This window comes from Trachurus trachurus (genome assembly GCF_905171665.1).
Source record: "Trachurus trachurus genome assembly, chromosome: 3".
Classification (NCBI taxonomy): Eukaryota; Metazoa; Chordata; class Actinopteri; order Carangiformes; family Carangidae; genus Trachurus; species Trachurus trachurus.
This window is the reverse complement of record NC_139893.1, coordinates 38276048-38304018: the sequence shown is the minus strand read 5'-3', so window position 1 is coordinate 38304018 and position 27971 is coordinate 38276048. Positions and strand designations below refer to the sequence as shown.

The 27971-nt window shown below is 42.1% G+C and overlaps 1 protein-coding gene across 1 annotated transcript; it reads left to right on the top strand.

Annotated features, from left to right (window-relative positions):
* Positions 1 to 420: 420 nt before the first annotated feature.
* On the top strand, positions 421 to 20142 carry cers3a (ceramide synthase 3a). Its single transcript, XM_083996049.1, has 11 exons — positions 421 to 649; positions 5503 to 5692; positions 8380 to 8497; positions 8781 to 8899; positions 9827 to 9884; positions 10006 to 10056; positions 14876 to 14968; positions 16711 to 16839; positions 17149 to 17255; positions 17861 to 18014; positions 19479 to 20142. The coding sequence occupies exons 2-11, from the start codon at positions 5520 to 5522 to the stop codon at positions 19677 to 19679; spliced, it is 1203 nt and encodes a 400-aa protein (XP_083852175.1). The 5' UTR covers positions 421 to 649; positions 5503 to 5519; the 3' UTR covers positions 19680 to 20142.
* Positions 20143 to 27971: the final 7829 nt, after the last annotated feature.

Sequence of the window (27971 nt, the reverse complement as noted above, 5' to 3'; positions counted from 1 at the left end):
ATGCTGGTACAGTGGTGCATTTATCACGGTAACCATGACAATTGGCATCAATGACATGTCACTATAGGTACGGTATTTCAGGAAACTCTTATGAGTAAATGTAAAATGACCTACATGACTGGTAGTGGGTGGGTTGGTAGCCTACATACAGTATATAGGCCTATGTTTATAATGTATACATTATATATGTTCTTAACATTTATCACCACTTAATATAAGTATATTTATTCTTATTAGCCTACTTATTAAAAGCCAACATTATTTCCCCATCACCTATTGTGTTTCTTGGAGGGTTTGTTTTCTGGTCGAGCTGCTTTTGTACTTTATCAAGAACACAGTACAAACAAGGTTATTTGATCCCTCGAGGGCAGGCTGAAAAAAAAAAAAAACCTTGTGTGTTGTGACAATCCGTTAGCCTACCTCTACTTCCTGGAGGGCAGGAAAAAAAAAAAAACCTTTCCCAGGTAATTGTGGCTGGACTGGGTGTGACCCTAAAGAATGTCAAACAAAGAGAGAGGCTGGCTGGCTTGTCTCACAGGGGGAATAGAGGATCTTTACCATCCGTGTTCACTCTGCCACAGCAAACACACAAGTCAGCTGGCGAGGAAAACCACCGCCTTCATCTGGTGACACTGACGGTGGAAAGCAGGTAAGCAGGTGTTTTTTTTTTCTTTCTTTTTTTTCTGTGACCTTGGGCTGTGAATAGTGTTTTACCTTGACAGCTCTAGAAGTTTTCCCGTTGTTGTGTGAAGTGATCTCTCCAGCACAGAAGTCAGAGGTATAGCAGAGAGAGAGCTCTAAAGGAGATCTAACAGATAGAGACGTTTGCTCTCTGGCTATAGGAGCTGCTTCACGGCTGAGTTGGACATAAAGAAGTCCCTGTTCTCAGAAAGATCAACACACAGATCTCGTGTGCACTGGTCTGCCCACTTGAAATCAAAGGGGTTTTGGGGCTCTGATGAGTTGCGTGGGTTTTTTAGGATGTTTAAGGACTGTTTGTGTCTCCTTTTGACAGTTGTAAGGAGCTGTATCGCTGGGGGGTGGAGGGGGGCTTTGTAGGGCCGGCAGCTATGGAAAAGTGGAATGACAAGTACCTTGACTGGAGGCAAATCTCCTTATATGTCAGTCAAAGCCCGAAACAAACAACAGCTAACGGACAAGTCAAGAACGGCTGTTTAAATCTTGTGAAATCCCGATGTCTGGACGAACAGCTTTGAGCTTCTAGTACATCACTTAATAATTGTGTCATTGGCTGCTTACTTTGTGTTTTAGTTTATTATTTGTATAGCACTTTTCGCAGACAAGTGTCACAAAGTGCTTTACACAGAGAGTCAGAAAGACAGTTGTGTATCCAGATAATGGACACATGAATAGAGACAGTATATAATGCATACACTTTATACAAAAGCACAATCACAAAATAAAAGAGACATTTCAAGAACAACAAGATGCAAGGGGAAATAGACATTAGTCAAATGCTTTTCTGAACAGATGAGTTTTGAGTTGTTTTCTGAAAGTGTCAATGGAGCTAACAGACCGTTAAGGGTGCAGGGAGAGAGCTCCAGAGTTTGGGCGCTACTGCTTCGAATGCTCTATCTCCACGAGTCTTCAGGTAGGTGAAGGTTTTGTGTATTTGACCTGAGGGAGCGAGCAGTTGAGTAGGGGCGCAGAAGTTCAGTTAGGTATAAAGGGGTGTGACCATGAAGGGCTTTGAAGGTGAGAATGATAATCTTATATTGAATTCTGAATGGTACTGGTAGCCAATGGAGAGATGTTAGTACGGGTGTAATATGAGCTCTTCTATGGGTTCTGGTCAAAAGTCTTGCTGCAGCATTTTGAATTATTTGGAGACGGTCTAGGGCAGAAATGCTAAGGGAGGAAAACAGAGAATTACAGTAATCAATGTGTGAGGATATGAATGCATGGATGATCATTTCTAGTTCTGATTTTGAAACCATGGACCTTAATCTAATGATATTTCTTAGGTGGAAAAAACATGATTTGGTCAGTTGTTTGACGTGGGTGTCAAATGATGTCGATGAGTCAAAAACTACCCCTAAGTTCCGTAGGCTGGATCTTACTGCAGATGAGAGAGGCCCTGCAGATTAGAGGTGTGTTTTTCTGGTTTTGTTATGCAGCGGCCACACCGGCTCACGGTTGGTGTTTTGAGTCAGACACAGAGTTGTGTGTGCAACATGCAGGCTGTGCTGAACACGTTTTGTCAGGCTCGTCGTTGAAATGCTTATACAGTATTGTGGCAACAAAGAGACCCCCATCAGGATGAGCTGAGAACAACTGCCCCCCCTCCTCCACCCACCTTCTCCCCTGGTGATTGGAGATCGTAATGTGGTCTGTCAGTGAAGCCTATCTCTGCAGTGAAACAAGCCAGATGACAATCAGAGACCAAGTTGATGCTGACTGATGCAGACTCCGATATGAACATTGTTTTCTGAGGAAAGACCTTTTTGCTACAAATGAAACAAAACAAATTATCTATGTTACGCTTCTAATTCCTGATTACATCAGTGCATAATAGTATAGGATTCAGTCAGCTCCTAATGACTCTTCCACTGTAGTAATAGACCTGAGCAACAGATTTGACTGAGTACAACATAATTCAGCCAGTCCCAGGAAGCCTGATAAAGGGTTATTCTGACACAGTACGACTGTGGTTGAAAAGTGTTTTAATCAGAGGAAGGTTCAAAGTGAACAAAGTGAGGTGAAGTATCAGAGCTGCAGGAGCTTCACTACTTCCTATCTGATCTCCTTTAGCAGAGACAACACTGGACCTTCCTTTAGGAAAGGAGAGGAGAAGTGATATCCCACAATTCATTGCTGCAGCATCACTAAAAGTGATGCACCACTGTAGTTTGTAGTTTTGTTAAATGTTGGAACAACAGAGCAGCTGTTTGATGTTTGTGACCTCATCCAGAACTGATGGGAAGTGTACATCCATGTTGTTTCACTTCCCACTGTGGAACACATGAATATTCTTTTAGTTTTTAATCCCAGGAAGCTAAGATCCTCACACTCTATATGTGAATATTAGCCTAGTTATTGAGATTTTATTTTTTATTTTTTTATTAAAGATAAGGTTAGGGTTAGGGAAAGGAGATTATTTTGACCTTTCAGTCGCAGACCAAATCCTGCCTCTGTACAGTAGCCTACATGGAATCTACAAGTGTCATGTATTTAAAGACTATTTAAAACTCCACAAATCACAAAATTATAATTGGATGATGAATTCCAGTAAAATACAACAACATAACCTCATATAACACGTCCACATGGTCACATGTGTCAAGTTAGTGAAGGTGAGGTTTTTTTCACCTTGGGCTCAGCTGCAGGCTGATAACCCACTGAATAGACCGCTAATGCTAGCCACACACACACACACACACACACACACACACACACACACACACACACACACACACACACACACACACACACAACTGACTCCATTATTAACTGCTTTGTACTGTGATGTGTTGCTTGGCTGCAACCCAGGGTTTTGTCAGTTTTTTTGCCTCTTTTTTTCTTTCCCTCTCTTTGTCTCTCTGTGTGTGTGTGTGTGTGTGTGTGTGTGTGTGTGTGTGTGTGTGTGTGTGTGTGTGTGTGTGTGTGTGTGTGTGTGTGTGTGTGTGTGTGTGTGTGTGTGTGTGTGTGTGTGTGTGTGTGTGCGTGCGTGCGTGCGTGCGTGCGTGCGTGCGTGCGTGCGTGCGTGTGTGTGTGTGTGTGAGAGAGAGAGAGGGGCAAAGCCAGAAAGGTCTATTAAAGAAGGCGTGCGAGCTGATCTTGAGAAGAAGGGAGGGATCACTGGGTCAATATTTGTTTAGGAAACACAGCGTCATGTGGAGTAGAGTAACTGTAGCGTCACTGACAGTTGGCTGGTCGTGGCCTCTCTCTGGGACACCAGCACACCCCCACCTCTCTCAGGAAGTCCAACTCCTGCCCTCTTGTCTTCACTTTCTGATGTAATACACTAATAATTAGCTCAAAGGTATTTCAGAATGTGTGGTTAACGTGCACTTTCCTGCACACAGTATGAAAACATTGTGAAACTTGAAAGGCATCAACCCCAGGATGTAGATAACCAGCATGGCAGCCGCCTATACTGTATGTCTACTGTATGAGTGATGTTACCATATGACCTTATGTTACTTTCACTGATATATTTCTGGATATATGAAAGTATATGTAGGGGAGACCGGGGATGGTTGTAACAGCATCACTTTTACCAATAAGGGATAACATTAGAGTGATGTGATCAATATCATGTGTCATCACTCCCTCACTGATATTGCATATTAATTTGAATGGCCCTATGAAGAAGTGTGTAGGTTTTACAGCCCAAAAACCTTTTTTTTGGGGTCAGAAACTAATCTTTTGGACCAAATCCAACTTCTGACTAGTATCGATACCGTCGGCATTTGAATTAGGTAACTTGTATAAGATGAAAGAGCAGGTTCTTAGGTAAAATGTGAGTCATTTCATCAATGTTTCTATCAGACCATCATGCTGGTACAGCTGGTCAAACAATGACTGACAGGGGTGGGATGGTTGTAAAACCTTTTATCTTTGTTGTTTTATTAAGTGTCATTAAGTGGCACCATATGCACACCCTTCATTGGTATTATCAGAATATGTTCTTTAAAGAGATAGTTCACCCAAAATTCAAATTTCACTCATTATCTACTCACCCTCATGTCGACTAAGAGCTGTGAGAATTTTCAGAGTCCTCCATCCCTTCTCTGAGTTACGGGGGGGTCCGCGCAGCAGGATTTGTCCATATAATGGTTGTCAATGGATACCAACTTTCTTCGTCCAAAAAGACACACCAAAAAACATCCAAATACCTCCATACTGCTCGTCTGTAATGTCCCTCTTGTATTGAAGCCCCGACATGAGAAATTGTTCCGCCGGTCAGTGCAAATCACGCAAGATTTGCACTGACACAGGAAGAGCAGTGAACTGAGACACTGGGAGCTTCCGCTACAAACAAGCTTAAAATATAGACTTATTTAATTTTTTTTCGGAACAATTTCTCATGTCGGGGCTTCAATACAAGAGGGACATTACAGACGAGCAGTATGGAGGTATTTGGATGTTTTTTGGTGTGTCTTTTTGGACGAAGAAAGTTGGTATCCATTCACAACCATTATATGGACAAACTCTCACAGCTCTGAAAATTCTCACAGCTCTTAGTTGACATAAGGTTGAGTAGATAATGAGTGAAATTTGAATTTTGGGTGAACTATCCCTTTAAAAAGTTCAAGGCACTGATACTTGTAGTGGACAAATGAGGGTATTCTGTGTCAAAATTTGAGAGCCCATGAACACTATGCAAGTTATATGAGCTGAGACAAAAAATGTTACAACCATCCCCGGTCTCCCCTATACAACATAATCAGTTCTATTATAGACCTGTTCTTCCAGACTCCATGCTTCATGTGTGTTGATAGTTACTGTGAGATGACTTTACCGCCCCTGTGTTTGTAGGACCTGCTGGCTCTGTGATGTTGGACACACTGTATGAGTGGTTCTGGTGGGACAGGATCTGGCTGCCGGTGAACCTGACATGGGCCGACCTGGAGGACAGGGACGGGCGGGTCTACGCCAAAGCCTCGCATCTCTACGTCACCGTCCCCTACGCCTTCGCCTTCTTGTTCATCAGATACATGTTTGAGAGGTGAGCTCCATACTGCTCCCTCCTGTGGTTAGAGAGTACTGTTAGTGTCAACTTGTTTTATTGGTTCTAATATGTATGTATCTTTCTGTTTGACACTGTAAATAATCTATGAATACAAAACTGATAATAGGCTGTATTCATGAGGAACCTTTAAAGATGTAGTCAGAAGCTAATGAGAGACAGACTATACCATATTTTTGTTTTTGGTGTTTTCTTAATGGTGAATATTTGAGCTATGTCCCTTGATATTGTTGACAATAATGATGGAAAAATTAAAGGGATAGTTCACCCAAAATTCAAATTTCAAAAATACTCATTATCTACTCACCCTCATGTCAACTAAGAGCTGTGAGAATTTTCAGAGTCCTCCGTGCCTTCTCTGAGTTACGGGGGGGTCCGCGCAGCAATATTTGTCCATTTAATGGTTGTGAATGGATACCACTTTTCTTCGTCCAAAAAGACACACCAAAAAACATCCAAATACCTCCATACTGCTCGTCTGTAATGTCCCTCTTTTATTGAAGCCCCGACATGAGAAATTGTTCCGAAAAAATTAAATAATTAATTAATAATTAATTAAGCTTGTTTGTAGTGGAAGCTCCCAGTGTCTCAGTTCACTGCTCTTCCTGTGTCAGTGCAAATCTCGCGTGATTTGCACTGACCGGCGGAACAATTTCTCATGTCGGGGCTTCAATACAAGAGGGACATTACAGACGAGCAGTATGGAGGTATTTGGATGTTTTTTGGTGTGTCTTTTTGGACGAAGAAAAGTGGTATCCATTCACAACCACTATATGGACAAATACTGCTATGCGGACCCCCCCGTAACTCAGAGAAGGAACGGAGGACTCTGAAAATTCTCACAGCTCTTAGCCGACATGAGGGTGAGTAGATAATGAGTGAAATTTTAATTTTGGGTGAACTATCCCTTTAATTTCACACCTGTTCAGGTCCCCTATATCTGAAAATAGATTGTATAAGAAACACAACATCAGAAAAAGCACATATATAAAGACAGGTGTATAATGGAATCTACGGAACCTTCACTATAGACAATAATTACATTTATTTGCCATCTTTTTATTGAGATCATCGTAGCCAAAGTTCAGGTTTTCATAAGGACACCTCAAAGAACTACATGACCTCAGCTCAGGGAGACTTGATATTTGTCTTTGTTAAATATTTCAAAAGTCAACACTGGCTTCAGACAGGAACAGGAATATGTTTACTTTTTTTCAATATTTAACTACAGCTTTCCTAACTTGAAAAATCTATGTGACCACTGATAAACATTAGCCATTCTGACCACAAGTGACAATTACAAGAGTATTACAACCTCAGTGTAACAGTCTGGATAATGTCAGTTATACAGTACATCTGTAAGATTAAAAAGATTAAGATTGGGATAAAAATTAAGATACATTTCATTTATCCCGGGGGAAATCATTGTGTCACAGCAGTAGAAATAAAATAGAAACAATCTGAGTAAAAATCTACACATAACTTAAGAAAAAAGTATTTACAAACAAGAAAAATCTGTTTCAACTCATTCATAAGAGGTCACATGGTAGACAAGACATGAACACCATCTCTGATGACACTGTTCATTATGTGAATGTTACATGTCTAGATTGATTATTAAAAAAAAAAAAAAGAATAATAAATATATATGTACGACGTATATATATTATATATTCTCCAAAACTTATCTGGGAAAGCATATCAGTGTGTAAACATATTGTGTTGAACTGGAGGCAGGAGGCTGTGGGCCAATGGAGACGGAGATCCTGCTGAAGTATCAAAGTGTGTGAAAGTATCAAAGCCTCAGTCAACAGAGAAATGCACACAGCCCGTGTTCACGAACTGAGCCTTCAAACCAGCCGTCAGGACTTCCTGTGACTTTGTGATGTCACAACAAAACAGTCACCAAGCCCCGCCCACCTGGACCCACCATCCAACCCTCACGAGATTAGATTTGAAATCTACTCAATCAGAAATAAGTCAGTCAATCAGAGGAGCAGCTCAGAGCTTCTGTAATAATTGATCAGTCTTTCTCTGAATCAGTTATAAGTGACATTATTTCAACCAAATAATTCATCTTCAGTGCATAATGATTTAAATGCACGCTGGATTATGCCATGATGAAGCTATGGATGCTTGGAATTACAGGCATGTGTGCTTAAAGCCCTACTGAATGCTTAATATAACTCTTACGTCTAATAATAATCATATTAATGGTAATAATTATGATTATGCCAGCAACAACCAGGGCCAGAGACATGCTTGTGTGTGTAGGTTTTCTGTACATACATGCAGATGTACATTTATTCCATTCTCTGTGAATGTCACATCTCAGCGAAGCAGTTTTTCAAATGTTGCATAAACATTCATTTAGACTTAAAGATGAAATACTGTGCGTTTGCTCAAAGGTCACTGTCACCCACAAAAACACATCTTTTGCCAAACAAATTTCATACACAAAATATTATACAGCTTCAAAGGTCAAAGGTCAACTATGTCACATTATGTTCTACAGTTACAAAAAGCAGCAGTTCTACATTATTCATTTTGCATGCTTTATGTAAATAGATATTAGATATCTCAGTCATCATGTGCATGCCTGTGTATCTCTACCAGCACTGACAGTGTTAGCATTATAAACCCTGTGTGTATTCACTGTGTTCCAGGTGGATGGCGACACCACTGGCAGTCTCTGCTGGGATCAGACAGAAGGTCCACTGGAAGACAGAGGACAACCCCATCCTGGAGCTCTACTACACCACTCAGTGCAGAAATCCCGCTCAGGTAAAGAATCGTTAGCTACATCCCACTCACATATCCATTCTGTGACTAAGGTGACAGTTTAAATCCCAATGCAAACACAGCACTGCGAGGTTTTATCTCAGTTCTACAGTAGACACCGACAACAACCTCAGTTTGTCTGACTGATAAAGAAAACACCAGTTGTTTTATAACCTGCCTCCTATCAGAGCTTTTCCCAGCAGTGTGATAATAGTCAAATATTGCTATATGCACATTTTAAACCACACATATATTCACAAGTGTGCATGTGCTCACTCACGTCCAGGCCGACATCGATGGGCTGTCGAAGAAAAGCAGTTTGTCAGTGAGACAAGTTGAGCGCTGGTTCAGAAGAAGACGCAGTCAGGACCGTCCTGGAGTCCTGAAGAAGTTCAGAGAGGCCAGGTTAGTGCTCTATGTATGTGTGTGTGTGTGTGTGTGTGTGTGTGTGTGTGTGTGTGTGTGTGTGTGTGCCATTTATGTCACCTGTGTTAGTATTCTAAATGTTTTTTTGTTGTTGTTGTTTTTTTTTTACATACAGTATTATATAGAAATTCATTGCAAATGCATATATTACATTTATGTATGAGAATAATCAATCAGACTTTATTTGTATAGCACTTTTCATACATTTTCATTTTCATTTATCTTACACTCAATCGTTTGCAATGGGGAAAACACTAGATAGATAAAATGAGATAAAATAGATAAGTGGAATGGGATAAAATAAAATAACAATGAATGAATTAAAATAGAATAAAAATAAAATAAAATAGATAAATATGTGTAATGTATATCGAGGGGATAGAGAGATAAAAAATGATTTAAAAAAAAAAATAGAATTCAGTTGAAAGCCAGGCTAAAAAGGTAGGTCTACCATTTGATTTTAAAAATGTCCACACTTGGGGCGGTTCGTGGCGCAGTGGTTAAGGCGGCCGCCCCATGTAGAGGCTACAGTCCTCAACGCAGGCGCCCCCGGTTCGAATCCCCTGTCTATCTCACTGTGCTATCAAATAAAGGCAAAACCACCAAAAAAAAAAAAAAAAAAAAGTCCACACTTAGGTATGCAGACAGTCTGTTCCATAGGCGTGGGCCGTAGTGATAAAATGAGGCCTCACCATATGTTTTGTTTGCCACTTTTGGAATGATTAAAAAGCCGCTGCCTGAAGACCTGAGAGTTCTAGAGGGCTCAGTCATATGTTAAAAGCAAATCAGATAAATAACTGGGACTGAGACCTATAAGAGCTTTAAAAACCATTAAAAGGATCTTCAAATCAATCCTTTAACATTGATTCTCCTCTATATGTCTGTGTATGTCTGTGCTTCCTACAGTTGGAGGTTTGTCTTCTACCTGGGAGCGTTCATTGGGGGAATAGCAGCACTGTATGATGTGAGTATCTCACACGGGAGAAACATGGAGACAGCTGTGGTTGAATTCTTAGCATCTTTGCATTTCAAATAAATAAACATACAAACAACATAACTCACACTTTTCCTCTGTGTCTCTGCAGAAAGAATGGTTCTACGACACTCGGGAAGTGTGGACAGGTTTTCCGCAGCAGGTTTGTGTCCTTTAATTACACAAAGCGGTTGTCGTATTGACATCAGAAATGTACTCGATTCCATTTGCCATACCTTTTACCTTTGACCTTTGGCATAAAACCTCATTTGTGTGTGCCGTCTAAGTTCTGCTGTTTGCAGTGTGTCATGGAAATTCTCCTTGTACGTCTGAGATTTGCTCATTCCCAGAGAAATCAAAGACTCGGTGTGATGTGATGGATCAAATCTAATTGAATCCCTGCTGCGTGGAGAGAGGGACACAGCAGCTCTGTTGGCTGCGCTCTGGGACCGGAGCTTTACAAAGTCATGTAAACAGGGTGGAGGAAACTCTTCATGCTGAATCAGTTCCACTTCAACACTTGAGAGCGTTGGATCAAACTGTCTTTTATTTACTCCCATATACATTCTCCGTGTTAATCAATTATCTGTAACTGCCCGGTTTGGTTTGCTGCGTGACATACTCAGAAGGCAGAAAAAAAAACATGCATAAACACATTAGTACAATTCATAAAATCTAATGTGTTCATTTTCCACAAGTGGTGGACCGAACAAGTGAATGTACAAACACAGTTGGAACTAAAAACTGCATCATGCAGCAGCTCCTAATAAACTAAAGTGAGATATTTTTTTTGGAGCCATTACAGTCAGTGCAGACCAGAATCTGGCTGCAGGCGTGTTGCCACTGGTCTGAGCCAGAGCAGAATTAGAGACAGATTTTTATCACACATAAACTGTAAACGCCACACAGGCTGAAAGAGGTGGAACACCCTATAGTGCTTGCCTTTTTTCAGAGCTTCAGGCACATCTCACAGTCTCACCATATAAGAAGGGGCAGATAGTAATCTATGGGCACAAACCCTTCACATTTCCCCCAGATTCCTCCTGTACTGTATGTGAGTTAAGTTTAGTTTATTTATTTTTGCCATAAAATATAAGGACAATTACAAAAACAGAAATGAAACAAGAATAGTAAGTGTGGGAGAGGTTAAAAACTTTATATGGGCTTATAAAAAAAAAACACCTCCCTCAAAAAATATGCAAAAATTGCAAGGAGACATGCAAGGAGAGAAGTGTGAGGAAACAGTTTGTGAGAAGTCAGACATCCTTTGTTTTGAATGGAACTGCTGGATCAGAGCTGGATGAGCTGTCAGTCACGTTTCATTTGTCCACGTATGCAATGTCAAAGTGTTTAGCACTGTTGTGTCACAGCAAGAAGGTTCCCAGTTTGAGTGGATCTAGTAGAGTTTGCATGTTCTCCCCGTGTCTGTGTGGGTTCTCTCCTCCCACACTACAAACACATGCACAATAGGTTGATTGGCGACTCTAACGTGCCAGTAGGTGTGGATGTGAGTTCCTATCAGGCCTGTGATAGACACTGCCTTCACCAGCTGGGGCCTGCTACAAAATGATGAATTCATCTCTGAAACATAATGCTTCATTATGCTACACATACACTAGTATCAGTTCCTTTCTTTATTATCATTATCACTTTCAGCTGTTAAAGGGATAGTAGCATTTTCTTTTAAAAGTGGGGTTGTATGATCTACAAATAGCCCCTAAGTACTTTAATTGCAGTAGAAGACTCTCTGCACTCCTCCCGTTAGCAACGCCAGCCCATAGCCCTGCCCAGAGATTTACAACATACAGTGTGAACAGACCCAAAGAAACGGCCTATTTACGTGGCCTAAAAGAGGTTTTACCTAAAAAAAATAATAATACACAGTTCCATTGTTCGCTATAATATAATTTTTTCCAGCCCTTCAAAGTGCAGGAAAAACACAGTTTTTATTTGGACCTAACCAACTGCTGATCGGCGGGCGCTAACCCTGAGCGGAGGGATACGTGAGTTGGTTAGGTCCAAATAAAAACTGTGTTTTTCCTGCACTTTGAGGGGCTGGAAAAAATTATATTATAGCGAACAATGGAACTGTGTATTTTTTTTTTTCAGGTAAAACCTCTTTTAGGCCGTGAAAATAGGCCGTTTCTTTGGGTCTGTTCACAACACTATGTTGTAAATCTCTGGGCAGGGCTATGGGCTGGCATTGCTAACAGGAGGAGTGCAGAGAGTCTTCTACTGCAATTAAAGTACTTAGGGGCTATTTGTAGATCATACAACCCCACTTTAAAAAAAATGCTACTATCCCTTTAAAGTTGATGCAGCCCAGGGACACTGTCTTCACTGGAATTGTTCTGCATCGTTATACCAAAGTTTGAGTCTCAGATTAATTTTGTCAATCCAGTAAGTAGCCCAGTGGCTCACCTGGTGGACTGTCTAACATTTAGGCCTGGTCCTGATTGTACTGCGGGCCTGGATCCAGTCTAACCTCTGAGCCTTTGCTACACAAACAAACCACACAACAGTTAAAACCAAACATCTAGAACATGGCAAAGAGCTTCGTTGTGAAAGGCAACATTTGCTTTTACATCGTATATGGTCATGATAGTGCGTGGGAGGTGGCATGGGGACTCACATGCGTCGGCCCGTGCCTTGCCCCGTTCTCCCGCTATAAGTAAGCGATCTGGTCGTTTTGGCTAATGCTGCGTTCCAGGCAGGCTTTTGAAACCGTAAATTACAGCTTCAAGTCACGACTTGCGACTTTGTAGCGTTCCAGGCAACCCACTCATATTTTTCCGACCTGTTTTACCTGTGAAAGTCACTATAACGGCCACTCGTAACTTCCGACCCGTGAAGTCGTACCAGATCGAACTGGTACGACTTCACAGGTCGGAAAAACACGAGTTACGGGTTGCCTTGAACGCACCATAACTTCTTGTCAGCCGATGGAGTTAGCAGCCCCCGCCCTCGTCATGGATCTATTGGTCCTCGTCCCTACGTCACCACATTCAGGCGCATCCCTTGGCTGCACACACAGCCCTTCATGCCGTTCTCTCTCCTCATTGGATAAAACTTGTAGGATACGAGAAAAGTTTTCTCCTCGGCTCAGAGCAGAGCAGAGTGACTGACAGACCCGTGTTTCGGTCCAAACACTCTATGTAAGTGATTGCTGTCGGAAGATATAACTATTTAAAGGATAATTTCCGTTTTTTACAACCTGGACCTTATTTCTAGCATAAAATAAGATCATTTTACTCACCCAGAAACTTTGGTGTCATTTGGAGTTGTTTTGACGAAATTAGCCCCAGTGGAGCGGCGCGTATATCCGTATAATGCGAGAACACGGGGCACCCAATGCAGCCTCTAAATATCACATTATCCGCCGCAAAACTCGTTCATTTCGCCAATATTTTGTTATGATACACTAGTGATATTCCCCTCCGAGCCCGTGGTGGCATGTTATCAACATGCTGCGCCTGTAGATTGACTACTAACCTCTGATCTGGATGATGTCATCTCCGACCGCTGCCCGGCGCGGCTAACTTGCTACCGCTAATGCTATGGTTCGTTTCTGCGTGTTTCTGACTTGTCAGAACAAAATGAGCAGCTGGATGAAGTTCAGCTTCCACAGGCTTCCTCTCCTCAACCTGGACTCACTAAAGCTCCGGCTAGTTGAGATAAAAATGGACCTGCATGCCGAAGCAGAATGATTATTATCAGAATGAGCCGGGCACCGGTCGGAGATGACATCATCCAGATCAGAGGTTAGTAGTCAACCTACAGGCGCAGCATGTTGATAACATGCCACCACAGGCTCGGAGGGGAATATCACTAGTGTATCATAACAAAATATTGGCGAAATGAACGAGTTTTGCGGCGGATAATGTGATATTTAGAGGCTGCATTGGGTGCCCCGTGTTCTCGCATTATACGGATATACGCGCCGCTCCACTGGGGCTAATTTCGTCAAAACAACTCCAAATGACACCAAAGTTTCTGGGTGAGTAAAATGATTGTATTTTATGCTAGAAATAAGGTCCAGGTTGTAAAAAACGGAAATTATCCTTTAAGACTTATATTAACACAAAAATATCGCTTACTTCTGCTTTAAGGGATTAATAAAGTAGTCTTGAGTCTATATCAATAAACAAAATTTAGGGTTAAAGTAATTCACAGAGATATATCAGACTACTCTGTGGCTGTTGTTCTTAGTTTGGCTCCTAGATCAGTCTATTGTCTGACAATTTCACAAAAATACAAAATAACTCATTTCAAGCCAAAAACATTAGATGCCTACAGGCCCCAGGTGAACACAGGCCCAGGGTGTGAATGTTGTTGTTGTATTTCAACAAGACAGAGAAATGTGGCTGATAGTTTGTAATTTGCTTACATTGTTATGGAGAGAGTGAAAGAAAACGTTTTTAGAGACCAGAATTTACCCATAATCCACTGCACACAATCTGGCTTGAGTTAATCAAGAACTGAACTGCTCAGTGCAATGAATGGATGTTGACTATCTGAAGTTACAGTTGGAGTGTGTTTTTGTGAAACCAGCACCAGGTCATACACACCTATGATGTACCATCATCTATCAGGATGCAACACAGTATTATTTTGGTATAACAGTAGTTTCCTTATCATAAAACGACCCCTGTCTTCTGTCAGACTCCATCACTCTCACTTTCCTCTTTAGAATCACAGCTGTTTTGTTTGCATCAGCTTGTAATCATAAAAGGACCCATTACAAATGATTTGATGTCACTCAGTGTTTGTGATCCCAAGGCTTTTGAATAACAGAGCAGAGTTGGAGGGAGTGAACAACAGACTCTTCTACAGTTCCTTCCCCTCAGCTACGGGGCTCAGGACAAAGAGCGGGGCCTGCAGGGACAAACCCAGTCCGTGTGAGCGAGCTTCACTGTAGCCTCATGTTACACGTTGTCCTTCTCTGTCTGACTGTCTCTCTCTGTGTCTCTTTGTGTCTGCAGTCCATGCTGGAGTCTCAGTACTGGTATTACATCTTGGAGATGAGCTTCTATGGCTCTCTTCTCTTCAGCATCACCTTTGATGTCAAGAGAAAGGTGAGTAGAGGTTGTCTGAGGCCAGAACTGGTTTAAAGGAATAGTTCACCCAAAATTGAAATTTCACTCATTATCTACTCACCCTCATGTGGACTAAGGGCTGGGAGAAGTTTCAGAGTCCTCCGTTCCTTCTCTGAGTTAAAGGGGGTCTCGGCGTAGCAGTGCATGTCCATATAACGGTTGCAAATGGATACCAACTGTCTTCGTAACAAAAAGAGACACCAAAACACATCCAAATACCTCCATGCTGCTCGTATGTAATGTCCGTCTTGTATTGAAGCCCCGAAATGCGAAATTGTCCCGAAAAAAATTAAATAAGTCTATATTTCAAGCTTGTTTGTAGTGGAAGCTCCTCTTCCCGGTTCGTCAAATTTAGACGAACTAGAAAGAGGCGCTTCAAGAAGCTTCCGCTACAAACAAGCTTGAAAAATAGATTTTTCTGGACAATTTCGCATTTCGGGGCTTCAATACAAGACAGACATTACATACGAGCAGCATGGAGGTATTTAGATGTTTTTTGGTGTGTCTTTTTGTTACGAAGACAGTTGGTATCCATTTGCAACCGTTATATGGACATGCACTGCTACGCCGAGACCCCCTGTAACTCAGAGAAGCCACGGAGGACTCTGAAACTTCTCCCAGCCCTTAGTCCACATGAGGGTGAGTAGATAATGAGTGAAATTTCAATTTTGGGTGAACTATCCCTTTAAATCCCCTGCACTCCTGATGTATGTGTGTATTGCTTAAAAGCAATCCTGAACTGAACTGGGAGCAGATGCAGAGAGTAGAAGACAGGAGTAATATGACTGTCCCGAGTGTCGTTAAAATGTGTGCAGCTGCATTTTGGACAAATCAGAGACGGGAAAGTGAAGACTGCTTGACTCCAGTGTACAGTGCATTACAATAGTCCACTCTAGAGCCAATACATATCAAAGCTCAAGCATGAATCAAACTTTACTCCCAGATTCCTTGCAGCAGGTTTTAAAAGAGGGGCCAGAGAGTCACGATTAAACAGCACATTATTGAACACGCCAGAGATACTAAATCCATTCCAGACTGGTCAGTCACTGATTTATATTAAGCATGAAGAGAGAGAGAGGATAATGGGGATATATTTGAATATCATCTACATAGCAATGAAATAGAGGTTGTCACAATCAATAACTGTCGCTCTGGGCAGCAAATACAGAGAGAAAATGATCGGTCCAAGAATGGAGCCCTGTGGAACACCACAAGAGAGGGGGGTTGGGGGGGTGGGATGAGAGGTCACCAATCATTTCAAAAAATGACCTGTTACTTAGTTAGGAGCAAAACCATCTCAGGACTGGGCCCCGGATGTCTGCGTGGTCCGACCGTCGGGAGATAAGAATGGAATGATCAACCGTGTCAAAGGCTGCTGTGAGGTCTCGGAGCACTAGTATGACTGGATTCCTGTCAACAGCTGAAAGAAGAATACCGTTGTGAACTTTTAGCAGGGCTGACTCAGCACTGTTCCCGGGATCTAAAACCAGACTGGAATTTTTCAAGGATGGCACCAAGACTGTAACTGTAACTGTTTTAAAAATGAAGGCATAGTCATGTGGATGTAGCCTTAGCCTTACTGATTATAAAAACCTTTATATAAGGATGGTAAGCTTGTTGCTTATTCCAACAGTATTATTCTGGTATATGTGAGAGGTGTAAGTTGGTGCTGCAGTTTTTCTGCTCATTAAAGTGACGTTATTGTATTTTTCCTTCCTCAGGACTTTAAGGAGCAGATCATCCACCACTTGGCCACGTTAGTCCTCTTGTCATTTTCCTGGTGTGTCAACTACATCCGTATTGGGACGCTGGTCATGCTCATCCACGATGCCTCTGATGTTTTACTGGAGGTCAGTCCAGCGTTGTTTCCTGACAAAATTTATGAATCTGCAATACCCTGATTATGTGATATAATTATATTAGTGCATTTACTTTTATTATCATTGAGCTGTTTTTTGGGGGGGAAACAGAGTGCTATTAGACCGATATTATCTTTTACTGGCTTGGTCAGATATTAAGCTATAGCAGATAAAAACAAGCTGTGAAATCAAACTGTATCCAGTGTTGTGTATTTCAGTTGTGATTCGATATGAACAAGTGATTGCAACAGCACTTTTGAATGTGGTTGGTTGACAGTTTTAACTCTTTTTTTCTTTCAGTCTGCCAAACTCTTCAACTACGCCAAATGGGAGAAAACCTGCCAAACTCTGTTTGTTCTGTTTGCCATAGTGTTTATGGTGACACGACTGGTCATCTTTCCATTCTGGTAAGCTGATGAACGTGTATATCTGCAAACACATGGTTTTTAGCTGTGAAATGAATATGAAGATGAAGTTCTAGTACAATAACAATGAACTAAATGTATGTGGTTATTTGGACAGATACTGTACAGATAGTCTGGCAGAGATAATAATCTTTATTCTGGGTCTTGAAAAGCTGGAAACACAATGCTGCTTTACACAGACGTTGTTCATCACAGCATGATTTTTACGAGGATCCCTGCTACTGAGCTTTATTGCTACCTCACCGGTGGCATTCTAAAACACAATGTAGTAAAAACAGTTGTGGGGTTTATTAGGTCTAGGCTACGGCCAAAACAAATGCAGCCTGGTCCAACAACAGGCCTGTAACAGAGCCCGCCTTCACCACCGTTATAATGTTCAGTTTGTGTTGTGAAACCATTTGAGAGAGGTGTTGGATCGGCTTTACGCTCGTTTTGCAGACTGCAGTTTGTGTCAGCGGTGAATTTTTTATTGCGTTGCACCGAGAAACATTTCCAGCCTTCGTCCTCATTAGCAACAAATTATTATTAAGTCGAGATGCTCTGGTCAATTGGTTTGACTTGTTTTTGTTTTTCTGCCTGTGTTGTAGGCTGATCCACTGTACCTGGGTTTACCCCGTCCAGCACTACCCCGCCTTCTTTGGTTACTACTTCTTCAACGTGATGCTGGTGGTCCTCCTCTGTCTGCACGTATTCTGGGCTTACCTCATTCTCCGCATGATCAGGAAATTCATATTTGGCACTGTAAGTCTGCTCAGGCAGTCATCATCTATCAATACTGCGGGGAAAATAACGATGAAATGCGTCAACAGTGAGCGTGCATAGAGGCCATGATGGTTGAATGCATTACTCATTGTTTCTTTGTTATATCTTGGACGACTCGCATTCTTTTGATTCTGTCAGAAATCTTGCAGGAGCAGCTGGTCGTGGCCGGTTTTTGGTGAAATGATGCTCTTTTCTTCTGGATAACGGCGCCAACGGTGCATTCAGGGGTTTAGAAAACTCGCTGTAACAAATGGCGTCAGTATGTTTTTCAGCATAGGGTTGTGAAGATCTTGACAGAGCTCTTTGCTTTTGAGATGCTCATTGTGTGACACCTTGGTGATGACAAACCTTTTCTAGGCATCAATCAGGACAAAAGCAGCTGATATTAATGAGCACTGATAGGAGACAGGATGACTTTCTAAACACTAAGCACTTTTTATCATGTGTTCAATACTTATTCTGTGTATTCACTTTATTACACAGAACTTCATTTATGGATATAATGTGTTTTTTTTGTTTTTTTTAAAGGTGTACAGAAAAGAAAATTGAATTTAAGCCCACTCTGGGTCATACAATTAGTGTAATAACTCATCTATCAGACGATGTAGGCCAAACTTTGTGCAAAATTCTATTTTTGAGTAAATCCGGGAGTGTGGTAAGTGTGTTCACCAGCCACTGATATTGGATCCGTAATCCGTCATTCAAACGTCTGAGACACGCACACGCACACACACACGGAGCTCGGGCTCGCCCCAAGCTTTGAATATCCCGCCCGCTTGATAACGACCAATCAAATTCGTTTTCCTTACTCGTTGCAGCTCGTGACAACTCGGCGCGACAAACAGGACAAACGGCCATTTCTGTACACCTTTAAACATATATTCATTAGTTTTTGTATTCATCCAACAACATCCAACAATTTAAACATATGGCAGTAATGAAAAGAACAAATTACTGAGCAATAAATAATAAAATACATATAAAAATAAAAATAATTATCTAAAATAATAACAATAATGGACATATGTGTTTTGGTTTCTTTGTACGTGTGGATTACTTGGGTTGTTACCAACATCTGGTGAAAATTTCATGTCAACAGCTCCATTAGAAATGGAGTTGTTGACAATTTACTGAGAAATTTTACTGAGAAAAATTGTTGGTGCGTTCAATAGCTATTTTCCCCGCTATATGTATATGTATATCAATTTCTCACTAAGTGCAAATTAATATGTTTGTTATGGAACAACACAACACAAAGAGCAATTCAGTGAACATGTACCTTGTACCTAGCTCATTGTTCTGTGCTGCAGCTCAGGTTTCAGGGGGACGTTTTGTCCTCAGCTGCTGCCTCTACCAGCCAATTGTTGCATTTACACAACTCTCTCTCTCTCTCTCCCACCCCTCCCCTAATATCTTTCTTTCTTTCCATCTCTTTTGTCACAGATGACCAGAGATGAGAGAAGCGACAATGAAGAGGAGGAGGAGGAGGAGGATGAGAGCAGCACCACAGAGGATGAAGGAGCAGCAGCAGAACAGCACAAACTCAGAAACGGAGCGGCAGCAGATGAGAGGGAGGAGAAGAACGGCTGCTTCGGATGCTTGTCTCCGCCAGAGAACATCTACCGGTCCAAGACTGTGTACTGACTCAGGATCAGTGTGTTCGGTTTGAGCTGAGGAGCAGGAACAGAGCTAAACACATTTCATCCAATAAGAGAAACAACATTTTCCTCCTCCACATGCTGGAACACAACCAAACCCAAATACACTATGCACACACACACACTGGGATAAATAAGATGTTATTGGTGCTCTGTTCCTCCACAGCCTCTTGCCCGACGGCCCAGCAGGTCTATTGAACCAAACAAGCAAATAAAGTACAAAACCCCCACATTCACTTTGTGGTGCAGAGGTGGTGTGTGCTGCAGAGGCTGATTTGCCTCAGAGCTTCATCCATCAAGACCTGCTGACGTTTATATCAACCCTCTGCTGGCCTGCACCACCACGGAGAGATAAATGGGATGTTGATCCATCCTGTAGCGACAGTAATGAAAATCCATCTTTGGATTACAGTATGTCAAGGGGCATGCATCATGAGGAGTTTGTTTTTATATTTAATATCTTTCTTTTTTTTATCAGTCTTTATTGTAAAGGTGTTTGGTATGTATAAATGAATCTTTGTCAACAAATCTCTACACTGAAACACCAGCGTCTTTCAGCAGTGGAGCTGCTGTCAGATCAGCTGCAGTTCACAATATGTTTCTCATTAGAAGCTCATTAAAAAGAATGCAACAGCCACAGAGACAATCAGAGTTGAAGTCTGTGTTGCACCATACCAGTGATACGTTCAAAACCGGCAGCACATACTGGGCTTGTTTTGTGTCCTGAACAGTGGTGCGTTCATTACAGACATGTTTAATCAGACATTCACTTTTCACTAGTTCACATAGTACCAAAGTTCATTTGAATCATAGACCTGTGCAGACAGAGGAAAGACAAACTGGAAAACATGAATTCAGAAGAGAGTTTGATTCTATTTATGGACGTGACCAAACCAAGTGCAAAGTGCCACATTTCCCCTATGCTCTACAATCATTGTTGTGGATTGAGTTACAGAACCTACAGAACTTACTGGAACATGAAGTATAAAGGTAAAGAGATAGTTCAACATTTTGGCAAATTGGCCCATTGCCATAATCCCTATATATATATATATTCCCTATATATAGGTTTGTTACCTTTAATTGTCGGTGCAAGCTGTTTTTAGAACGGTGGAGCAGAGCCGCGAGCTGCTCAGAGCTACGCTACAGAGGTTAATGGAATTTCTTGTTTTCCCTCATCAGACTCATCAAATACACAATTCAACAACTCCAAAATGCTCTTGTGGACAAGTTGTGATCTGCACATTCACCACGCTATGAAATAATAACAGAACGTTACGAGATGGAGTTGTTTTCGAGGCAAATGTAGAGACTGAAAAACCGCCCCCGACAGGAATGCGCATCAGCAGTTTTGCATGAATTTACCTCTAAAACAACTCTGTCTGGTAACATTCTGTTATTATCTCATAGCGTGGTGAATGTGCAGGTCACAACTTGTCCACAAGAGCGTTTTAGAGTTGTTGGATTGTGTATTTGATTAGTTTAATGAGGGAAACCAAGAAATCCCATGAGCCTCCTCTGAGCAGCTCACAGTTCGGTTTTGCTGTAACGAACCTACTGCTAAAACTATAGGGATTATGGCAATGGGACAATTTGCCAAAATGTTGAACTATCCCTTTAAACTTCAGTTGAAAAACTAGGAGATTGACAATACTAATGTAGCCTATGGACAACATGGGAGGATGGTAAAGGATCTATGGTCTGTCACAGCCTCTTTGATTGGCATTCAACTGGTGTTACCAGTTAAACTATAATGTCTTTATATTGTGGTGGGAAGTTGAAGAACCTGGAGAGAACATGCTCAGGGATCAAACACAGAAGCTTCCAACTGTGAGGCTAACAGCGCTAACCGCTATATCACCAGGCCACCCACCACAGGTGATCCTGAATAATCGACAACAGATGAGAAAGATTACATGGACTGCACCGGAACCCCACTGCAACCTGGGGAGGTCCAACGACATGGTCATAAAGTAACAGGTTAACACCATGGCCAAGCCGCCTGGCCCCATGCAGAGGGGCTGTTTGAAGAAGAAACCAGGTTGTGAGACTTCATGAAGATGGGTGATGTTAAATCACACGTGGTTAGGAATCATAATGAGCTGTTCTTTACACAAACACTGACAGTGTGAACCGGGAGGTCAGTGCTCTCACAGCACCTGCCTGCTGTGACCTCTGACCTCAGTCCAGCGGCTCTGAATAAGTGGAAGGAGGAACATACAGGTCAGACAGGTCTCTGTATTGCAGGACTGGTGCCAGTCCAGCTATTTGGAAATGAATGTGGCCAAAACAAAAGAACTTATAATACAAACAAAGGGAGTTACTAATGTTCCCCCTGTTTCTCTCAACAACCAGATTGTGGAGGTTGTGGAACATTTTAAAGCAGATATCAGCTTCACGGCCGTTTCGGCTAATGCTGCGTTCAAGGCAGGCTTTTGAAACCGTAAGTTACAGCTTCAAGTCACAACTACGACTTGGTAGCGTTCCAGGTAACCCGTAGCTCGTGTTTTTACCATCCTGTTGTCTGTGAAAGTTCCCTATAACGGCCACTCGTAACTTCCGACCCGTGAACTCGTACCAGATCGAACTGGTATGACTTCACAGGAAGGAAAAACACAAAGTACGAGTTTCTTTGAACGCACCATGAGTTAGCAGCCCCCGCCCTAGTCAGGCATCAATTGGTCCTCGTGCTACGTCACCACATTCACGCGCATCCCTTGGCTGCACACACAGCCCTTCATGCCGTTCTCTCTCCTCATTGGATAACACTTGTATCCCACAAGGAAAATTTTCTCCTCGGGTTACAGCAGAGCAGAGTGACGGAGAGACTCGTGTTTAGGCTGAAATACTTCATGTAAGTGATTGCTGACGGAAAATAGGACTATTTAGGACTTATATTAACAAAAACATTCCACTGATATCTGCTTTAAGTACTTGGGCACAATCATTGATCACACCTTGAGCTTCAAAGAGCACTCAGAAAGTGTCTTTAAAGGGATAGTAGCATTTTTTTTAAAAAGTGGGGTTGTATGATCTACAAATAGCCCTAAGTACTTTAATTGCAGTAGAAGACTCTCCTCCCGTTAGCAACGCCAGCCCATAGCCCTGCCCAGAGATTTACAACATACAGTGTTGTGAACAGACCCAAAGAAACTGCCTTTTTTCGTGGCCTAAAAGAGGTTTTACCTGAAAAAAAAAAACATAGTTCCATTGTTAGCTATAATATAATTTTTTCCAGCCACTCAAAGTGCAGGAAAAACACAGTTTTTATTTGGACCTAACCAACTCACGTATCCCTCCGCCCAGGGTTAGCACCTGCCGATCAGCAGTTGGTTAGCTCCAAATAAAAACTGCGTTTTTCCTGCACTTTGAGGGGCTGGAAAAAAAAATATTAGAGCGAACAATGGAACTGTGTATATTTTTTCACGTAAAACCTCTTTTAGGCCGTGAAAATAGGCCATTTCTTTGGGTCCATTCACAACAATGTATGTTGTAAATCTCTGGGCAGGGCTATGGGCTGGCGTTGCTAACGGGAGGAGTGCAGAGAGTCTTCTACTGCAATTAAAGTACTTAGGGGCTATTTGTAGATCATACAACCCCACTTTTAAAAAATGCTACTATCCCTTTAAGAGAGCAAATCAGCTATTGTTTTTAATTAGAAAACTGAAGAGCTTTACACATAACTAATACCCCTTTCCCACTGGCCAAAAAACCCGTTTAAACCCGCTAACAATCGGCTTTTGGTGGCAGTGGGAAAGGCGCACCGAGCCGCGTCGACCCGCGTCGACGCGGGTCAAACGACTCGGCAAGCGACGCGGGTTAAAATCGCCTTTAATCGGCTCGGCTCCGAACGGCTTGCAGTGGGAACGCCAGACCCGCGTCAACCCGCTAATTTACGTGATGACACTGAACGTTACGTGACGCTACGTCATCGCGCCGGTCGCGTCTCATATCACGTACCAAAACAAAGCTCTGCTCCGCTCTGCTCTCATCCGAGACTGGGATCAAAACATCAGAGAACACTGACCAAAAACGATTGAAAAAAAGAAAAGAAAAGAAGCGACAGTCTGTTTAACTGACGTGTTGTGCTGCGGACGTCCGTCATCCGGCCGCAGCAGACTCTCTGTCCTCCGCGGTCCTGGTGCTCCAGGTCAGCCAGCCAGAGAGTCTGCCTCGGCGGACGGACACTCCGCGGCGGGCGGCTGTGGCATGACTGTGTGTGTCTCTTGCACCGCGGATGAGAGCGGGGCGACTGGTTTATGCTCTGTCTGATCCCTCAGCGGGGGGTCAGACTCGGCTCATTGTGGTCAATGGGAAAGGGGCCAAATGCCGATTGTTAGCGGGTCGACCCGCGTTTAAAAAACCTGCGTCGACTCGCTAATTTTAGTGGGAAAACGGCTATTGAGAGTGAGGAGTCACGTGCCGATTTGGTCTAATCTGGGCGGGGTTTGAGCTTTTTACAGTCCGGTCGGCCATGATGGAAGGAGACGCTATAGGTTGCCAGGGGCAACGTCATCAGAACAGCACAGAGACAGACTAAATTCTAGCTCTTTTTTGCGCCAACAGATCAACAAATTACAAGAAAGAATGAGGAGAAAGTAAATCACTGGAGCAGTTTTTAACACAGCAGTGATTTCCAGGCATTGTAAAACAGTAAATTACGGAGTAGACGATTTTGTTTTGCCCATAGACTAGTAAGGCTTTTGCCACCGGAATCCTTCCATCATGGCGGAGAAGGGGGGTGGGGCTCTGAGCTGTGACGACAACTCCTCACTCTCAATACAGAGGTCTTGTCGAAAGTATCTTGCAGTTTAATATAGCTGCCTGGTATGGCAACCTGAAGGTGCAGCAAAAAAAGAAGCTTTCCTCAATAGTAAATATTGCAGGGAAGCTGGTTGGCAAGCAGGCTTGGCGTTACGTAATCAGGATACAAAAAAAGGGTAACTAGTCCTTTACAAGTACAGAACAAAACCCGTAATCAGATTACCTACATTTGATAAAAACGGAGATTACTTGGCTGATTACTTCACACTCGCAGTCTCCTTGTATTTCAGAGGAGAGGCACAGAGCTGCTCTGCCTCTTCTGCCAGTACGGTGTGTGTGTGTGGCTGAGGCTACGCGTAACTCTACTAGTGTGAGCGGCACATAAGTTCACGTTGCTTTCGTGAATTGTAAACACAGACGCCCCCTCGGTTTTAGCGTCCAGGAGTTTAGCGGCTAATTCAACAGCAGTGATGGATAACTGTACCGGAGAGGCTCAACAACTGCATGAGCTTCATTTGAGGAATAAACGGCAGCTTTTACCTGACGAGAGACCGACGCCTGAACTACGGTAGCTAACAGCTAACAGCTAGCAGCTAGCAGGTTATACTTTCTCTCTCTCCCTCTCTTCTTTACACACACACACACACACACACACACACACACACACACACACACACACACACACACACACACACACACACACACACACACACACACACACAGCCCAGGTTGTCTGTCACATCTGTTGTTGTTGAGTACAGTTAACATTATTGTTGCTTCGGAGAGTGGATTAATTGTTAACGGTTTGTTGTGTAGCTAATGTGAGCAGTGGTCCAATATCACGATCCTGTTATGAGTTGGGTTTTAATAACAGCTGATCTGTGTACTGTAAGTTGAGAAGGTGTTGCAATACACACTTATCTGTGCAAAGGGTAAACCATTGTTTGCCTCAAACCTGTTCCATTGTGTTTTATTTTGAAATTTAGCGGATGCTCGGTGCGTTTCATTTCCTGTTTCCTCTGCGTGGATTGATGCGTGACTGAATTTGCATGTTTGGTATTAAAGTAATCCAAAAGTAACTAAATGTAATCCGTTACATTGCTTTAATTTTGTGGTACTTAGAGTAAGTTACTAATTACATTTTCTGACAGGTACCTTGTAATTGTACTGGAATACATTTTTAAAGTAGGCCTAACCCTCCCAACCCTGTTGGCAAGCAACAACATCAACTCAGTGAGCTGTACAACACCTCAGCCATCAGGATGCTTCACATCCCTTGAACTCAGAGTTTGAAATGCTTCCATCCAAGTTCAAGTTCAAGTTCAAGTTTAACTTTATTATCCTCAAAGAGGAAATTCATATGGTCATTGCACGGCCCATGTCAGATAGATAAAAAGAAGTAGTTAAAATAAATACAAACATACAAGCGTTTAAAAAAACAAAACAAAACATAGAAATGCATACAGGCATACAGGTCAGTTCACCATTATCTGCTATTGAGCGTTCTAATTGCTGCTGGCACGAAGGATTTGCTGTATCTCACAGTCCTAATTTTTTGCTGGAGGATTCTGCCCCCTGGCCTACCACTCCTTCGGAACATTAGATGGAGAGGGTGCGTGTGATCATTCATGATCTGTTCAGCCTTTTTTAAGATCAGCCCCCTGTACAGTTGGGTTGCCGATGCCTGATCGATCCCAATGATCCTACTCGCTGTCTTGATCATACGCTGCAATTTAGCTTGATCCTGAACACGCATATTACCAAAAGTACAGAGGAGGCCAAAGGTAAGAACGCTCTGCAGGACAGTTTTATAGAACATTTGGAGGATACGTCGGTCTATCCTGAAATAGTTCAACCTTCTAAGGAAGAACAGCCTCTGCTGTAGCTTCCTGGACTTAGCTACTTGTTGCTAGATCGCTGAATTTAAGTTGGTCATCTATTTCAACTCCTAGATATAGAGACCCTCTGGATTTGCTCACCATTTATGTTAGAAGGGGGGACACTTATCTTTCTTTTACTAAAATCAATTACCATCTCTTTGGTTTTTTTTGGCATTGACCTCCAAGAAGTGGTCTGAGCACCACTGCATAAAACCCTCTATCTCCCTATCAAAACCCTCCACAGATGCTCTTCAAGATTTTAAAAATCCGACTAAGGCTGTGTCGTCTGCATATTTAAAAAACTTATGCTCAGAAGAAGCTGCTTGACAATTATTTGTGTATAAAATATATAACACAGGGGACAAAACACACCCTTGAGGAGCACCGGTGTTGATGATCTTTGGTGATGAGAGAGCTGAATTAAACAGCTGAATCTTCCGGGCGAAGATTCAGAGTTCCCAAGATGATAGAGACATTTTTAAGAAATCTTTTATTCCACAAGCCATACAAGCTCTGAATATGGCATGATTGTTAGGAATGCACGTGGGCTGTAATACCTGTCGCTATGTTGTCCATGCCTATTTTGCACATCATTCTGGTTGTTCTTGTTTTATGTTTTTATGTGTATCATTGTGGAGTGTCTTGATCTGTTTTTGTGCTTGTTGTCTTGGAGAGGCCGAAGACACATTTCCACTACGGTGGACAATAAAGTCCTTCTTATCTTATCTTAACAACAGAGAGCAGCTGATAAGAAACATCATCAGCACAGCATTTTCTTTGTATTACATCCTCATCTGTGCATTTCCGCTGTTGTCCACAGGATGGGGCTCATCACCTTGAGGTCAGACCATGGAGCAGCATCAGTCTGCCTTCCACATGTACTTATGGAAAATGGAAACTATTTCTAGCAGGATTAGATATTAATGCCTTCTTTATGACTGAGTGTGATAGACTTCTAGAAAAGATAAGTCAGAGTAACACGGTTATTTCTTTGTGCCGTTTATCTGCAGGCAAATAACAACCGTTAAACAGTTAAAAATCTCATTACCGTGCTAGAAGTTTTATAATTCAGGTCTGTGCATGTAATAAAGGAGGCTATGAATACAACTGAAATGATCCTGAAAAGGCCAAAGTTAGAAAGTTAATGTAATAATTGTGTGCCTGTATCAACAAATAAGACTTTAATGGCGCTGTGATACACTGGCCTTACTTTTGTACTTTCAGTGCTTAGTTTAGGTTTAACTCTCAAAACACTGTATTCTACTTTTTCCATGATGCATCAGCAGGAGTTATTGTTAGACTCCTCCTGACGTGCAATCACCCTTATCTTGCAAACTCCACTTCATCTCCACTTTGTAGTTAAAGACGTAAACCCAACAGGAACCATTATACCATTTTCACAGGTTCATTTGTACTAATCTTGATGAGTAAAGTGATGTTTACATGACATCTGTTCCCATTACAACATTCATTTGGCGTTTGTTTAAATTCCCAGACCTCTGTACTTGAAAGGAAAAGTGTGGCTTGACATTGAGTAGTGTAACTGTACATTAACTCTCAAATCATTTTGTACTGTCACTGATGCTTTCAAGTGACGGTAAATCTTAATCTATAGATTTCTCCTCCGCTGTATT

What these genes read in the sequence shown, in the direction of transcription:
- cers3a (XM_083996049.1), top strand. Translation starts at nt 5,520, where the DNA reads ATGTTGGACACACTGTATGAGTGGTTCTGGTGGGACAGGATCTGGCTG. An exon ending in GGACAGGTTTTCCGCAGCAG is followed by an intron (nt 10,057 to 14,875) that starts GTTTGTGTCCTT and finishes TTGTGTCTGCAG; the next exon opens with TCCATGCTGGAGTCTCAGTA. An exon ending in CCTTTGATGTCAAGAGAAAG is followed by an intron (nt 14,969 to 16,710) that starts GTGAGTAGAGGT and finishes TTCCTTCCTCAG; the next exon opens with GACTTTAAGGAGCAGATCAT.